General features: G+C 37.0%; 1 protein-coding gene across 1 annotated transcript in view; it reads left to right on the top strand.

The window, feature by feature from the left end:
• The window catches only part of LOC138911584 (uncharacterized), a 34,225-nt gene that overhangs the window by 9,985 nt on the left and 5,760 nt on the right, over positions 1–18,480 (top strand). Inside the window, exon 2 of the mRNA XM_070210969.1 lies at positions 16,451–16,873. Within this exon, the coding sequence (XP_070067070.1) occupies positions 16,451–16,873 (423 nt within the window). The remainder of the gene's footprint in view (positions 1–16,450; positions 16,874–18,480) is intronic.

The following is an 18,480-nucleotide window of genomic DNA, read 5'->3' as shown; positions in this document are numbered from 1 at the left end:
TAAGAAACAAAAAGTAAATAAGGATAGGTTAAAAATATATAATCAATGAAACGTTTAATAAAAAAAACATGGTCTGATCAACCTAATAAAAAAATAAATATTAGTATAATGAAAAAAAAATGGGAAGAAAATAAGAAAATTTAAATTCTTTTAGGAAAGTGGAATGAAAAATTTTTAGTTGAAGGGAGTAAAAGTAAATAAAAAAAAATGTTATCAATGAGCACAAATATTAAAAAAAAGAGAGATAACAAATATTAATACACTTTATATATTTTCCACATTCTTAATTACACTCTTTATGCATTTTAAAACACTTATAAAATAAGATACACAAAAAAAAAATTTTTTAAATTAATATTACTATTAATTTAAATATTTTTAATACCAACCATAACACTCCCTAAGTGACTACATATATTACGTCATTTCTTAAAACAGGAAGCTGTAGCAGACCTTCCGTGTCAGTAATACTAATCAAAGGGTATAACAGTGAATACATACTTGTAGGATATGATAATCAACCACAGACCCGTAGTGGCTGTCGGTGCTGATCGTGTCGTCAGTAAATTAGAAGAAGTTTCTCGAACGATTACAGAATATAAACCAATTAGAGTCAGTCGATACCAATCATAACCAATCAACTCATAAGCATCGCACGCACGTATAATTTTGTAACTCCTAAAAGATTAAAACTACATCTAAGCCGCATTCATGTTTTTTAAGAAAATTCCACAATCAATAAAAAACAATTGCGTTATACCGAAACTTGGGATCGTACAAATTGGGGGCCCGTCCGGAATTTTGATTGAATTGATAAGAAAAGAACTAATGCAGGGCTCTGTTATATAGGCTTAAATTGTATATTGTATATATAATTGTTGGCGATGGTAAAGTTTGACGTTGATGGAAAACGCAGAACGCTCAATGCAGAATTTCATAGTATTGTGAAATTCGGTGACAGCAGAGGCAACATCGGAGGCAGCGAGTGCTAAGAGGCAGCAAGCTCAGTGCAGAATTTCATTGTGTGAAATTCGGTGACAGCAGAGGCAACGTCGGAGGCAGCGAGTGTGAAGACGTCGCAAGCTCAGTGCAGAATTTCATTGTGTGAAATTCGGTGACAGCAGAGGCAACGTCGGAGGCAGCGAGTGCGAAGACCCAGCAAGCTCAGTGCAGAATTTCATAGTATTGTAAAATTCGGTGACAGCAGAGGCAACGTCGGAGGCAGCGAGTGCGAAGACGCAGCGAGCTCAGTGCAGAATTTCATGGTGTTGTGAAATTCAGCGACAGCAGAAGCAACGAGTAGAAGCAACGCTCAGTAGCAACGAACAGGCAGCGAAAACGGCAAAAAACGACGAAGGCAAGAGGGTTATGCATCGTGGTGTGGTGAGTTAAGCAAAGCAAATTCGTGCTAGAGACGAGAGCAGCGTTTGATAGTGACAGAAAAAGTGAACGTTAGCAGAAACGGTGGCTGTTCGATTTATCTGAATAAACACATAAAAGCTATATCGATATTATCCGATAAACGTATGCAGTTGCATTTTGCATGTAAGAAATAAGTTATTGATAATTTTATAGCAATAAGATCTGAATTCTTAATATTTAAAATCTTGGTGCAGTTGTAACGATGCAGGTCGATGAGATAATGGTATTGAGAGTCGCGGACTTGTGAATAAAATTATCCGGGGTAAGTTTGCAGACGACCGGTGTAAAACACAACTTACAAAACAGATTGTTACTTCATTATGGCCACCACAAAGAGGAAGACTACGATGAGTCTGTTATAACAGCTTTAAGTAGCCCAGGACAGAATGTTGCACCAAATGAAGAACGAACAGAAAACAGATCGTGGTTTACATTAAAAGATGTAGAAGGCAGTGTTTCACAATTCTCAGGCTCTGATAGTCTAGACATTAATCAATGCGTGCAGTGGAGCAAACTACAACTTTTTATATATGCTAAACAGTTGTTAACTAGGGCTGCATAATCATTTGTTCGAAATTTGCGAGAAGTTAGAGACTGGCAGTCTTTAAAAGCAGCATTTCTTGAAGAATTTACAATAAAATTGTCCACGGCAGAGATTCATAGAATTTTACAGAAGCACCAAATGAAGAAAGGAGAAACCTTGCAAGAGTTTCTGTATACTTTAATGGAAATTGCAAAACCAATAAACTTGGATGACGCTAGTTTAATTGAATATTTTGTTGCAGGCACTCCAGATAGCAGAACAAACAAAGCAATGTTGTATCAGGCCAGGGATATTAGGCAGCTAAAAATCATTCATACAGTCCCAATAAGAAGCATTGCAACACCTCATAAGAAGTGCAGCAAAATGCTGACTTGGTGCCGCCGAAAATTCCAAGAAGAATTGCCCAACGGGCCAACAACATCAGCAGCGACGCCGCTGCCAACGCCGCTGCGCTAAGCCACAGGTTACTAGGGCTAGAATTGATTTAAGTTTATTCAGTTGCAAATTAACATAAAATAAAGGAAGTCTTGCTTCCCTAAAAATTATATTTTTTTCATCGTTTAATAAACTTTGGAATTAACTGGCGCCCGAGCAGGAACCAGATCGTGTTACAACAGAACAAAACGCTTCTACGTGCGCGTTAGTCGGTTACACGCGAAAATAAAACCAGTGCAATTCTCGTTGATTAAATTCAACGATTGGTGAGATTCCCGAAAGGCAATTGGAACTGTTCAATTTTGCCCATCGGTGGACAACGCATCTTGTAAGGCCCGCCCGCAGGATACTCTCAACGAAGACTGGTCGAAGGATCCCCAGTAGATACCCAAAGGCTTCAAAAAGGATGCAGTCCGGACCGGCAGGGGAGGTTGCCACATCAGGAATAGTACTGTAAGTTAGAAATTAAGTGAAACAAAAAGAAAAAAAAACACAAACGAACAACTAACACAAAAGTGAAATAGAATTATAAGAATAATAAATACTAAATATCGTAGAACGATAAGCAAGATAAAAAAGTGTAAAACGATAAACAAATATAAAGACTACGAACGTAGTATAAATTATTTCCAACTTTGTGACTCCCAAGGGACCCTCCAAAGTAGAACGAAGAAACCAGCCACTGGTTTTAAAAAGAAGACAAAAACAATCAAAAATTTAATTAAAATATAGAATAAAAAATTAACACTAGATTTAAATATACTTCGAAAATATCTTAAAACATACAACATAGAACAGATAATAGCAGCCACGGTTAGCCAGATTTTGGCACAACAACTGCCGACATTGGTAAAACAGTTAGTCAACCCCTCTAGGGAGTAGGAAGAAGAGTGAGATCGTATACTCTCAGCCTATGCAGCTGAGGCAGGTTCGCCAAAATACTTTGGCATATTGCATACAGTGAGAAACAAAATCACTGGCAATGCCGACACGGCCCTCGAGTCGTATAATGTTCCCCTAAATTAGAGCGCTATCTCCAAATGTCTCACGCTGCACTACGCAGACAAAAGAGATCTGGGAACATTAGAATATCAGATGACAATGTAAGTGCAAGGAAACAACCAAACACTAGAAGAATTCTACCAGGTCGTTTACAACCACTTGTCGCTGATATTAAATAAAGTAGGCTGCATGGATTTAAATAGGGAATCCGAAACCCTTATGACAAAAATATACCGAGATAAAGCATTAGATACCTTCATTAGAGGTTTGAAGGTAGATTTACCACGAATTCTTGGAATAAAGGAGCCAGCAGATCTACCTTCAGCCCTTCACTATTGTTTAAAACTAGAGAATCAAAGCTATCGCACTAACATGGGTTTGAATAGAAATCAACAGACACATGCCAGAAACCCAAATAGAATTATACCACCACCTACACTGCCACCCCGAACAGCTCAGCCTTCTTTCGCTCAAACTTTTAGGCCACCACCCATTAACTTCAGGCCCCAACTGCCGATCCATACACCTTGGCCAACCAATCCAAATCATGGACCACCAACCTACAATAATTATGGACCGATTCCACAATACCCCAACCAACGAACCTACCAGACACAACCACAACAGGTATACATACCCAATAGACCTTCTGCACCAAAACCCCAACCACGTCCTGAGCCAATGGACGTGGACCAAAGCATCAGAATACTACAATCAATGCTAAATTACGAACAGCAGACTGAATACGAACAACCATTAAACGAATACGCCTAACAAATTGAAGAAACGGATGACGGACAAAATACGCAATACGAACACACAGACATTAATTTTTTAGGATAAAGAGCTCCTCTCTTCCTTACATAGAATGTAAGATGGGGAGCGGAAAATTACTCAAAATAGATACAGGATCAAACCGAAATTATGTCCAACCGAAATTCGTGTCCGAACCTATTCCAAACGAAAAACCCTTCGAGGCCGTCACAGTCGGCGGAAGCATTAAAATTACACACCACAAGTTCGCTAATCTTTTTAATAGAAACGATATGAAAATAAAATTCTTTCTCTTACCCACCCTAAAATCATTCGACGCCATATTAGGCAACGATAGTCTAAACTAGATGCTGTGGTACAAAGCAGCAGGAATCTACTAATAATCAAGAACAATATTTGCATACCCATTAAGCAGAAAAAAATAGAGGCGGTCAACAATACCACGGACAGAACATATGACAAACGAACAAAAAAATAGCCTTAATCAACTAGTTAAAATGCATCCACACCTATTCGCCAATCCGGACGAAAAACTGACATACACAACCAACGTCAGAGCAGAGATTCGAACACAAACCGACTCCCCCATATATTCAAAATTTTACCAATTTCCAATGTTTTTAAAAGACGAAGTACACAGCCAAATCAAAGAACTTTTAGAGGACGGAATCATCCGACCCTCCCGATCACCATACAATTCACCTGTGTGAATTGTTCCGAAAAAATTAGATGCCTCCAGGCAAAAGAAATACCGCATGGTTATAGACTACAGGAAACTAAATAAGGAAACTACCGCAGACAAATACCCGAAATCAACGAGGTACTAGCACAGCTAGGCAATTACAAAGTTTTCTCTGTCTTAGATTTGAAAAGTGGCTTCCATAAAATCCCCTCAAGGAGTCAGACATAGAAAAAACTGCCTTCTCCGTTAACAACCGAAAATACGAGTTTACACGACTCCCATTCGGTCTCAAGAATGCGCCCTCAATTTTCCAGAGAGCTCTTGACGACATCCTTCGTGAACATATTGGAAAAATATGCTTCATTTATATTGACGATATCATTATCTTAAGCAAAGATGATGAATCGCATGCGCAGCCCCTTGCCACCATATTCAGAGCTCTACAAGAAGCCAACATGAAATGTCAGTTGGACAAATGCGAGTTCTTTAAAAGCAGAGTAGAATTCCTGGGATTTATCAACTCACACAAGGGAATAGAAGCTAATCCAAACAAATTTGAGATAATAAGGAAGTACCCACTTCCAAAAACACTCAAAGATTTAAGATCGTTTATTGGCCTTGCCAGCTATTATAGGAGGTTTATAAAAGACTTCGCTAAGCTGGCAAAGCCCCTAACCTCTCTTTTAAGAGGGGAAGATGGACGCGTGTCCAAAAATCAATCAGCTAAAAAGCTCGTTAATCTCAACGAAGAAGCAATCGAAGCATTCAATAAAATAAAAAATTGCCTAGTTTCGAATGAGGTAATACTCCATTACCCGGACTTCAGCAAAGAATTTCATCTGACAACAGATGCATCCAACTTTGCTATTGGGGCTGTCCTATCCCAGAACAAGCAACCCATTTGTTTCCTCTCTAGGACTCTCTCTAAAACAGAGGAGAACTACGCCACCAATGAAAGGGAAATGTTGGCAATAATTTGGGCCTTAAAAGCCCTCAAGAATTACCTCTACGGTAAAGCGAGTGTAAAAATATACACCGACCATCAACCCTTAACCCACTCTCTTAGCAGTTGGAACGGCAACGCTAGGATAAAGAGGTGGAAAGCTTACCTAGAAGAGTTTGATTACGGACTCCCCTATAAGCCAGGTAGGGATAACATTGTAGCCGATTCACGTATCCCTGTGATCAATAATATTGGATCAGTAGCCTCCACCCAACACAGTGAAGACAGTTCAAGCCACAACTTAATTCCGAGCATAGAAGCTCCAATTAACGTATTCAAAAACCAGATATTTCTCAGTAGAGCCAACGAAACAAATTACGAATTCCATATCCCATTTCCAACATTCCACAGGCATACAATTACTCGACCAAATTTCTCAGAACACGACCTTACGCAAATACTGAAAGCTCATCTAAACCCATCCGTAATAAACGGAATAATAACCTCAGAAGAAATAATGAACCAAATTCAGCAGATATATCCCCATCATTTTAGTAACTTCAAGATTAGATTCACACAGTCTCAAGTAAAAGATTTAACAAATGAAACAGAACAATATGAGAAGATATTGGTTACACACAACAGAGCCCACCGCAACGCACTAGAAAACAAAATGAAATTGTCCGAAAGATTCTGTTTCCCAAAAATGAAGCAACGAATAACAGAATTAGTCAAACAGTGTCAGGTTTGTAAAGAAGAAAAATACGATAGGCATCCCACTAACCCAAAACTCAAGGAAACACCAATCCCCGAATACCCAGGACACACAATCCACATCGACATATACACGACAGAAAAAAACTTAGTACTAACGGCAGTAGATAAATTTTCGAAATTAGCTCAGGGACGAATAATTAAATCTAGGGCAATAGAAGACATTAAAAAACCACTTCATGAAATCCTTTTTTATTTTGGCGTATCTAAAGCCGTTGTAATAGATAACGAAAAATCCCTTAATTCAGCCTCAATCACTTTTATGATGCAGGACCAATTAAATATAGAGGTTTATAAAACACCACCCTACAAAAGCGCAGTGAATGGTCAGGTAGAAAGATTTTATTCAACACTATCAGATATTATGAGATGTAACAAAAGAAAACAGGAACACAGAACATTCGAAGAACTACTTAACAAATCAATATACGACTACAACTACACTATACACTCGACAACTAACAAGAGACCATTAGACATATTCTTCGGCAGAAACGTGACTACGGACCCAGACCAATACGAAAAAGCTAGGAAGGAGAACATTGACAGACTCAAACAGAAACAATCGACCGACATGCAGAATCATAACAAAAAACGTAACGACATACGCACTTACATACCTGGTCAAGAAATATTCGTCAAAGTCAATACCAGATTGGGAACCAAACTGTCACCCAGATACAAAAAGGAAATAGTTAAAGAAAATAGAAGCACAACCGTACTAACAACAACTGACAAAATAATACATAAAAGCAATATAAAAAATACATAAAAATTACAGATTCCTATTAATGATGACAATAAAAGCAATAGATGGACACTTGGAAATTCTTAACTACATAGACGTACAAACAATTACAATTCTAATAGGAATAGGGAAACTACAGACATCGACAACACGAATCGTACAAGTCATAGAGCTAGAACAGATTAAAAACACATTAGATAATCTCCTTTTTTACACTTTACGTCACGAAATAACGCAAGCTATTGTCACTTTCGACACAATATCACTTTTCCATAAACGAAAGACTAGAGCGATCAACATTATAGGCACAGCTTGGAAGTATGTAGCCGGTAGCCCGGACAATGACGACTTAATAATGCTTACTGACAACATAAACAAACTTATAGAAAACGACAATAAACAGCTTATCATAAACAGTCAATTAGAAGATCGAATTAATAAACTCACGAAAATCTCAAACGATTTAACCAATAGCATAAGAAAGGAATCTCTCATAAGTGATGAGATAGCGATTAGCTTACAAAATCAAATTAAGCTCATAAAAGAAGAAATAATTAATATTAAGTACGCCATACAATGGGCGAAATTGAATTTAATAAGAAAATTCCTACTTGGCGAAAAAGAAATAGAGATAGTAAACGATAATTTTAATTAAAAGCAACACGCCACCTTTAAATATTGAAGAAATGCTAGAATTCGCAGATGTATCCATTTTGCAAAATGGAACCACTCTGTTTTATATTGTAAAAATTCCAAATTTAGAAGAAATAGAATGCAAAAATTCTATAATAAAGCCAGTAGTCAAAAACAACAATATAATAAATTTAGAATTTAACGAACTGTTTCATTGTAATAAAACAATCTATGGCATAAACAACAATTGTAAAAGATACCATAATATTAAAATTTGTAACAAATCAAAAATTGTAAGCTTGAACACTAATAATTGTATACCTAAGTTAGTTAGTGGAGAGCAAGCGCTCTGTGGCTTTAGCAATGTAGATCATATCCCGGAGATCGAGGAAATCGACGATGGACTTATACTAGTGAACGACTTCAACGGCACTATTAGATGGCAAGAAGAGAAGAAACGCGTGAGAGGCACCTATATGATTAACTTCTGGAACGAAACCCTTTTCATCAACAAACAAGAGTTCAGCAACCTAGAGGTCACCGTCATGACCCCAGGAAATCCCACAATACAAATAACCCCAATAGAAAACGAAAGAATAAAGATTCTTTTCTGGAAGCATTAGAAGAATTGCACATCAACAACATAAAAAACATGCAAAAACTTCAGACGCACTCTATAGCAAATAGAGTTAGTTTCATAACTCTGTTCACAGTTGCCATCCTTCTTACCTGTGTATTACACGTAATGAAGAAAAATAAGAAAAATATAATACTGCAACTGAACAAAGAACAAGAGAGACCCAAAAAGAACCAACACATATCCAAATACAAAATACAGATGCCAACAACCTCAGGTTCAACAACATACCTTTCTTCTGATGATCGCTTGAGGACAAGCATAAATTAAAGGGGGAAGAGTTAACAACAAATAAATTCATACAGCCCCAATAAGAAGCATTGCAACACCTCATAAGAAGTGCAGCAAAATGCTGACTTGGTGTCTGTGCCATTTCCTCCACGCGCCGACTGGCAACCGCCGAAAATTCCAAGAAGAATTGCCCAACGGGCCAACAACATCAGCAGCGACGCCGCTGCCAACGCCGCTAAGCCACAGGTTACTATGGCTAGAATTGATTTAAGTTTATTCAGTTGCAAATTAACATAAAATAAAGGAAGTCTTGCTTCCCTAAAAATTATATTTTTTTCATCGTTTAATAAACTGGAATTAACTTGTATGCAGATGTAAAATTTAAAGGCCTTGTTGATACAGGTGCCGATTTGTGTTTACTTCGCAGAAGTATATTCTTTAAACTTGGAAATTTAAGAGTAAGTGGCCTTGAAAAATGTCTAACAGGTAACGGGGAAAGTCGAGTTCTAACCTTCGGAAGCATTACCATATCCGTCACCATTGACAAGATTGAAATGCAGATAGAGTTCCACGTTATTCAAGATGAGGACATTAGGTTTGAAGCAATTTAAGGAAGAACTATTCTTGAACATATTGACATGCAGGTCACTAAAAACGGAACGCAGTTTATTCGTCGAATCGTCGACAATAACGTTAAAATTGATAGGAAGCCGGAAGATCAGAGGCTACGTTCTTCTTGAGCAGAATTGCTCTCGGAATTTTAAGGTATTTGCATAACAGGTACAGAGAATGGAGAAATTACGGATAATTTGAATCTGTATCATCTCAGTCAGAAGTATGAAAGCAAGGTTAGGAATATGGTACAAAGTTATTAGCCGCAACGTGAATGCGCTTGTCAAAATGAAAATAATTTTAAATAACGAAGTTCCAGTATAGCACATAGCAGAAGAATATTAGACCGAGCGTATCAGAATTTGCCTCTCCAGCGGTTTTGGTTGCAAAGAAAGATGGGCAGAAACGATTATGTTGCGACTACAGGAAACATAACGAAAAAATTGTTTGAGATAATTATCTAATGGCACACATGGACACAGTATTATAAAAGCTTCGAGGTGCAAAGGTGCTTAAAACATTTGACATAGCCAATGGCTTCTTTCACGTCCCAGTAGATGAAGACTCGCAAAAACACAATTCCTTTGTTACTCAGAACGGTCAATATGAGTTTCTGTATGTACCGTTTGGAATTTCAAACTCTCCAGTAGTATTTACACGATTCATAATGGCTGTTTTGACTTAGTTAAGAGTAATGACGCAGTTGTATACATGGATGACGTCATCATTCCAAGTCAGGATATAAACGAGGGTGTACAACGATGTACGGTGGCTGCAAAAAATGGATTGCGCATAAATTGGACCAAGTGCCAGCTGTTGGAGACAAAGTACAGTTTATGGGATACATAATTAAAGACGACTCAATTAGGCCAAGTAATGAAAAGACTGAGGCAGTAGCTAACTTTTCCATCCCAACAGATAACGAGAAAGAAGGGCTATCTTCGGCACGCCAAAGATCTAATACCCTTGCAGACCCAACCTTTTCATAATGCTCATAGTTCTTTGGCCCTATCTAAGAAGAACCGGGAAAATAGTAAATGCCCAGTTTGGTCAAGATATCTTGATAAACAAAATGTTTTTTCATACAACTTAATTTTCGACCGATCGTTCCTATGGCAGCTATATGATATAGTGGTCCGATCTTAATAGGATTTTGCATATATATGAGGAGCATAGTAAAACTAATAAATGTCGAGTTTGGTCAAGATATCTTGAAAGACAAATGTTTTTTCATACAAAAACTTAATTTTCGACCGATCATTCCTATGGCAGCTATATGATATAGTGGTCCGATCCAGCACATCATATGTGCTGAGTGCAACAGAAAGAGGGAGTTCTGCAAAGTTTCATTGAGATAGCTTTAAAACTGAGGGACTAGTTCGCATAGAAATAGACTGACGGACAGACGGACAGATGGACATGGCTATATCGACTCGGCTGTTGATGCTGATTAAGAATATATATACTTTATGGGGTCGGAGATGTCTCCTTCTATGCGTTACACATTTGACGACAAAATTATAATACAAATTATAATAAAAAAGCTATTCAACGTATATTTCATATCATCATCGTCATATTTCCGAAATTTATTGAGGGGTATTCTGTTGTTGCTAAACCACTATCCGACTTGTTACACAAGGACTCCAAGTTTGAATTCAATGATTAATAACAGGTTGCATTTGAGCAGATAAAGTTTGCCCTGACCAGCAAACCTGTTTTGCAGTTATATAGTCCGGACTTAGAGACAGAAATACATACAGATGCGTAGAAATGGGGCTATGGGGCAGTTATATTTCAGTACATGAGTCGTAAGAATAAACCTTGCGAAGAAAAGTACCCAGCTTACGATCTCGAATTTCTTGCTATTATAGAATCCTTAACTAAATGGCGTGTTTATCTGTTGGGAATAAAATTCAAAATAGTCACGGATTGTAATACATTTAGAATGACAATGAAAAAGAATAAAGACTATTACATAGAAAATCAAGTTTTATTTAAGGACCCAAATAAAGAGCTCATTGTAGTACCACCCCAAATGGAAAATAAGATTATATTGAAGGCGCACAAACAAGGTCACTTTTCTGCAAAAAATACACAGGACTTAGTTGAGAGATCGTATTTAATTCCGAAATTGAAGGACAAAGTAGCACGAATTGTTGACAGTTGTATAGAGTGCGTTATTGTTAACGAGAAATTTGGAAAGCGAGAGGAGTATTTAACGCCTATAGATAAGGGCGAAAGGACAATGGATATAACCAAAAAGCTGTACAATTATATCTTTGTGGTGGTTGATGCATTCTCGAAATATGTTTGGTTGTACTCTACTCGAAGCACAGGTATAGATGAAGTCATTAAGAGCTTGGAAGTACAGGCTACAAACTTTGGTAATCCTTTACGAATAGTTTCAGATAGAAGCGCTGCATTCAAGTCCCATTTATTCAGTGAATATTGTGAAAAGCGTAATATTCACCATTTAATGATTGCAACTGAAGTTCCGCGTGTAAATGGGCAGGTAGAACGCATGCACAAAAATGTGGTACCGATGCTATCGAGGTTTAGTCTAGGAGATGCCGGTGCCTGGTACAAACACTTGAGTAAAGTTCAACAAATCATAAATAGCGTAGAGCCGCGAAGCACTAAAGTCTCACCTTTCAAGTTATTAACTGGAATGCACATGCGTATAAGTAGTGAGCCGAACTTAAGAGAATTAGTGAAGCAGTCGTTAATTACAGAGCTCGACGAGGAAGGTGAAAAATGTAGAGAGGAAGCTCGTGAAAATACAAGGAAAATACAAGAAGAAAATAAAAAGGCTTTTAACTCTAAGAGAAAACCAGACAGACAATATCGAGTTAATGACATGGTAGCTATAAGGCGTACACAATACGGGACAGGCTTAAAACTTAAGGGAAACTATCTCGGACCGTATAAAGTTGTGAAGGTAAATAATCACGGAAGGTATGAGGTAGAAAAAATGGCAGATACAGAAGGCCCGTGTAAGACGTTGACAGTGCCAGAGTTTATGAAACCATGGCTTGACCAATCCGAGGCGAATTGTCCGTCAGGACAGCAAAATTTAGGATATGATAATCAACGTCAAACACGTAGTGGATGTCGGTTCTGATCGTGTGGTATGTAAATTAGCAGAAGTCGCTCGAACGTTTACAGAATGTAAACGAATTAGAGTCAGTCGATACCAATAACTCATAAGCATCGCACGCACGTATAATTTTGTAACTCCTAAAAGATTGAAACTACATCTAAGCCGCATTCATGTTCTTTTAAGTAAATTCCACAATCAATAAAAAACATTTGCGTTATACCGAAACCTGGGATCGTACATACATTGTGACACTCATAATCATAAATATACAAATACCCAAAAGACCACACAACATATAAACACACCAGCGCATATGTCATACGATCCACCACTTATATACATGCCGATCGCAGCGCGATGGAATGCTGAGCATGCACTTTGCAGCTCAAGTGGTCAAGATATACACAACATATATATGCCTTCTGCATACACATGTATACAACAATATACTTACACATAAATTTAAAACATAGATATAAGCATTGCGTGTTTCGGGTTAGCTGAACCCAGCACGAATATATAAGAATCATTCCGAATAGAGAAACACTGAAGAGCAGACGCTCCAGATAAAATTGTCTGTTAGTAATTATATTACAATACTATATGGGGTCGGTGATATTTGCTTCTGCCTGTTATATACATTTACATTTTGCACAAGTACTATATACCCTTTTTATCCATTGTTTAATGGGCTCAGGGTATAAAAAAAATTCCCTTGGCAGGGTTCGAACTCGCAACTAACCACACCACTTGCCATCGCCTCCACTCACCAACCGCACTAATAATCGAGTATGAGTCAGATGAAAATCAATTAAAATAGTAGCATAGACAAGAATACAATCGCAATTATAATGCTGTTGATAAATACGAAGCAGCCGCGCATAAATGTTTGTGTACATGCATACAGATATTCTTGGAATTTGCGCTGGTGCCGCAAACATGTGTTTCTTAACCGATCTTCATGAAATTTTCTATGGTATATCTTAATGTACTATAGTGTAGTGCGTATATGCCCTTACAGAATACCCCGTACTTAAACATAAAGTATGCAGCACTTTGTTGCATACAATAACAATAATATAGTAAACGAGCCCAGAGCCACATTATGTATTGGCTCGGTCTCATATTACGCAGCGCGGTTCACTAGCCTCACTAGCTGACCGTTTATGCTTATGATGCATATCCCACGCTCCATCTGAGCGCATTCCGTGAGCAATATATATGCTCACTAATACAGGCATATGCGAGCTACTCACTCTCCCTTTGTTTGTAGCTGTTAACGAATAACAGCATAAGTATATATGTGTATCCATAGGCTAAGCGAACATTATAACAAGTGAATAAATTCATTCTGAACAAAGATACAAAATAGCACTGACGTGGTGACTTATTTTTCATTGACAATAAGTGCTCATTTTACATGGCGACCGTGACTTGGTCACGCATCCCTGCCTGGAGGAAGTAGACCAAGTGAAAAGGAACTTCATGGCCAACAAAGAGGCCATGTATAATATACAATTTGAAAAAGGAACTTCATGATCAACGAGAGGCATCCCGTATTCTGAGTGAGTAGAGAGTGAGTGTTATGGTTCATAAACGCGGTGGCTTAAAAAATAAAATTAATAAAAGAATAGCGCACCTAAGGTGGCTGCTATACACAAAACAGCCAACACCCGCATGGTCGACAGCTCAGAAGTTACAAAATGAGCTTGACTATCTGCAAAATGAAATTAAGCAGAGAAAACCAAACACCACTACTCACTCAAATATAAAAGTTCTAATAAACCAAACAACTAATAAAGTTACACCCATTGACGCAACCAGCCTACCAAAAGAAAAACAAATGTGCCCACAGGATTGCGAAGGTACACTCGACAGCCCCTTCTGCGAATATACGTGCAGACACTGCACAGCCAGCACCTCCAAACATTACATTACAACCAACAAATAAACACCTGTCAGCGTGCCACATCCGGCGACGCCCAGCTGATGCAACGATGAACAACAGTTGCAGCTATATCCTTAACTACTTTTAATTAAATATAAAAAAAAAAAATTTTGTAAAATTGAGCGGAAACACTTCCGCCCGATTAGCAGCATAGCCCGTAAAGCTATGCGAAATGCTAGGTAGTATTTTGTGTTATAAGAAATATTGAAACCTTGATTCTAAAAACCGAAGTCAACCAGCACTAACGTGCTTTTCTGAAATCATTATTAAATCCAAACATTACCAACATATTAAATTAAATAGTAATAAATAAAACTTAAAAATTGTAATGCCCGACGACAATTGAGTCGACCGGCAAGACGTTTGGCCAGTACAGCCAATCGAAACAATAGGTAGGAAAAATACAGATTGTAAATAAAAAAATTTTTTAGATGCGTTTTAAACAGAAAACAAACAAGAAAACAAATTCGACTTGTAAAACAATAAAAGCATCAAATTCAATAAATATAGTAATAAAACCTCAAATGAACGATACAAACAACAACTTGTCTTGTAAAAGTAAACAAAAACAAATTTAACATTACGCATTTGTAAATTTTTTTTTAAGATAATTCCTAAAACCTCAAATGAACGATACAAACAACAAATATATGAATATTAATATCAAAAAGAGGAAATTAAAAAGTTATAATTCGTTCAGTTTGTCACATTAGGTAATTCAAAATTATGATCAAGAATTAGCATGATTAAGGACAAGATTAACAAGGTATATAACGACTATACAGACTTTCGTATGCGAGCCATACAAATTTTGCAAAGGCATAGAGAATTCATACCAGTAAATGAGTTCGAATACGAATATATAGAAACATTCGGCACAGTGACAAGTCCACTCTATTCATGTTCTAAAATAGAGAGCGGAATAATCTTGTCCACACTACCCTACGTCAAAATAAAAACAATTATTGACGAGCATCCGATTCTAGGGCAGACAACAATTGTTTTAGTACGTCTGCATAGGTAGTAGTCAAATCAAAAAGCAAGAATATTTATATAGGAATATAGGGGAAAAGAATCAAAGGCGGATGATAGCACTGCCAATGTAGTTAACGTAGTAGAAGTCGTAGACACCACTCCATGTGCAGTTAACAAACATACTGCTAATAATACTCGTAATAGCTTCAGTAGACATCCTTCTGAAGATTTATCTTCTTCATAAAAAATCACTGAGGAAGCGTTACATGAGTCGAGCCAACGACTTAGACAAGGTCTAAGCCACTGCTTAAATAAAATATTTAAGTAGCGGAAGCTTACATGGACTGGTCCCAAATAGTAGAAAAGATAAAGCGGCATAGGGAAAATTTCGATCAATCATACAAGCGTCTTAATAAAAGCGCACCAGTTTTAAGACCCATCATAATTAAACATACTGAGATCCTTGTATATGAGTACAATGAAATCAGGAGTCTAGTAACCGAGTGTCAAAATAAACTGACAAGTTTACACAGAGTCCAAACTTCAGACGTTTTACAGCGTCTAAGGGATAATCTGGTAAACTAAAATAAAAAGTATGATCTCCAGCTTTATCTTCCATCGGTGTTAAATACACCGGTAACATTTGATAAGTCACTACTGACAAACGACCAAATAGAAGATACAAAATTAGTAAACATGGCACAAACAGTTGTAGAATTTATCAAGCTAGCCACATCTCTGATACCAGAGTTTGACGGTAAGCCGGAAAATCTACAAAGTTTTCTAGATTCTTTGAATCTATTAGAAACCTTAAAGGGCACACATGAGCTAACGGCCATAAGCCTTATAAAAACAAAGCTAAAAGGCCATGCGAGAAATTTGATAAGTAATGAGCAGACAATTGCTGCAATCATTACGCAACTATCAAATGCAGTAAAAGGAGAATCGGTAGAAGTTGTATCTGCTAAGCTTCTTAATTTGCAACAGAAAAATAAAACGGCTAACCAATACACCCAAGAGGTGGAAAAACTGCTAAAGGCCCTTGAAGGCGCCTATATCAGTGAAGGTCTGAGCCAATCACTTGCAAACAAATACAGCACTACAACAGCTGTAAAAGCTATGACCCAAAACTGTTCGATTGATAAGGTAAAACTTATCATGCAGGCAGGCACATTCACAAATATGAATGATGCCGTATCCAAATTTGTCAATAGCTGCACGGAGATAACAGGTCAAAGTAACACTGTCCTGTATATCGACGAGGTGCAAACAATAATAATAGAGGAAGCCGAGGTTATAATCGTGGCAGAAATTACAACCACAACAATTATAACCGAGGCGGTAACAACAATAACAATAATTACAATAACCGTGCAGGAAGACGAGGCCAAAATAGAGGAAGAGGCCGAGGTAACTCCAACCAAGGTTATAATAGTAACAATGTGAGAATGGCGCGAAATACGCCGGAAAACTCTCAGAACCCTTTAGGAAACAACCAGTAAATGTAAAGGTTCATTCCATCAATTACAGTCTTAATATATTTGTCACTTTTTATAATCATTCAACTGAAAATAAACTTACATTCCTAATAGATACTGGTGCAGATATCTCACTTTTAAAAATAAATTCAGACAATTTCAAAATTCAAGAAGAAAAAATTATAAGCATCCAAGGCATAGGCCAAGGTGTAATAAAATCTCAAGGAGCAACTTCAATAGAACTTCAATCCACAAAATATATTATTCCACACGAATTTCATTTAGTAGATTCTGATTTTTCAATACCGTGTGATGGAATAATAGGCATTGATTTTATTAAAATATTAAATTGTCAATTAGATTTCAAACCAAGTGAAGACTGGTTTATAATTAGACCTCAAAATTTAAATTATCCAATTCATGTTCCGATAACATATAGTGCTGGCAACAACACAGTTCTCTTGCCAGCCAGATCCCAAGTAATTCGAAAAATAGAGATTAATACAGTAAATGATTATATATTTGTTCCTAATCAAGAAATACATAATGGAATTTATGTTGGAAATACAATAGCAGCATCCAAACATGTATACATTCGCCTTCTAAACACAACTAATTTCGACCAATTGGTCAAAGTAAACAAAATCCAATATGAAAATTTAAATGATTACGACATTCATAGCACTACTCCAGAAAATAGAAGCGAACAAGTACTTTCAAAATTAAAAAAAAATTTTCCAGAACAATTCAAAAGTCAACTAACAGAATTATGCACCAAGTATAGTGATGTGTTCGGACTGGAAACCGAACCAATAGCGACAAATAATTTCTATATACAAACATTAAGACTTTAAGATGATGAACCCATTTATATTAAAAACTACAGAAGCCCGCAAAGGCACGTTAAAGAAATTCAAAAACAAGTAGGGAAATTAATAAACGACAAAATCGTAGAACCGTCTGTATCCGAGTATAACAGCCCACTCTTGTTAGTTCCGAAAAAATCATTACCAAATTCAGAAGAAAAGAAATGACGATTAGTAATTGACTATCGCCAAATCAACAAAAAACTACTTTCTGATAAATTCCCGCTCCCCAGAATTGATGATATTCTAGACCAACTGGGCAGGGCTAAATACTTTTCATGCCTTGACTTAATGTCAGGTTTCCACCAAATTGAACTTGAAGAAAATTCAAGAAATATAAAATCTTTTTCAACGAGCAATGGCTCATATTGCTTCACGCGATTACCATTTGGTCTTAAAATAGCACCAAATTCATTTCAGAGAATGATGACTATAGCATTCTCGGGTTTAGAACTTTCCCAGGCATTCCTTTATATGGATGACTCAATGGTGATAGGATGTTCCGAAAAACACATGATTAAAAACTTAACTGATGTCTTAAATGTATGTAGGAAATATAACCTGAAGTTGCGTCCAGAAAAATGTTCATTTTTCATGCATGAAGTGACAGTTTTAGGTCACAAATGCACTGACAAAGGAGTATTGCCAGATGACAAGAAGTTTGACGTCATCA

This window comes from Drosophila virilis, unplaced genomic scaffold (assembly GCF_030788295.1).
Source record: "Drosophila virilis strain 15010-1051.87 unplaced genomic scaffold, Dvir_AGI_RSII-ME tig00001642, whole genome shotgun sequence".
NCBI classification, from domain to species: domain Eukaryota; kingdom Metazoa; phylum Arthropoda; class Insecta; order Diptera; family Drosophilidae; genus Drosophila; species Drosophila virilis.
Note: the sequence above shows the minus strand (reverse complement) of the source record. Positions and strands in the feature narration are given on the sequence as shown.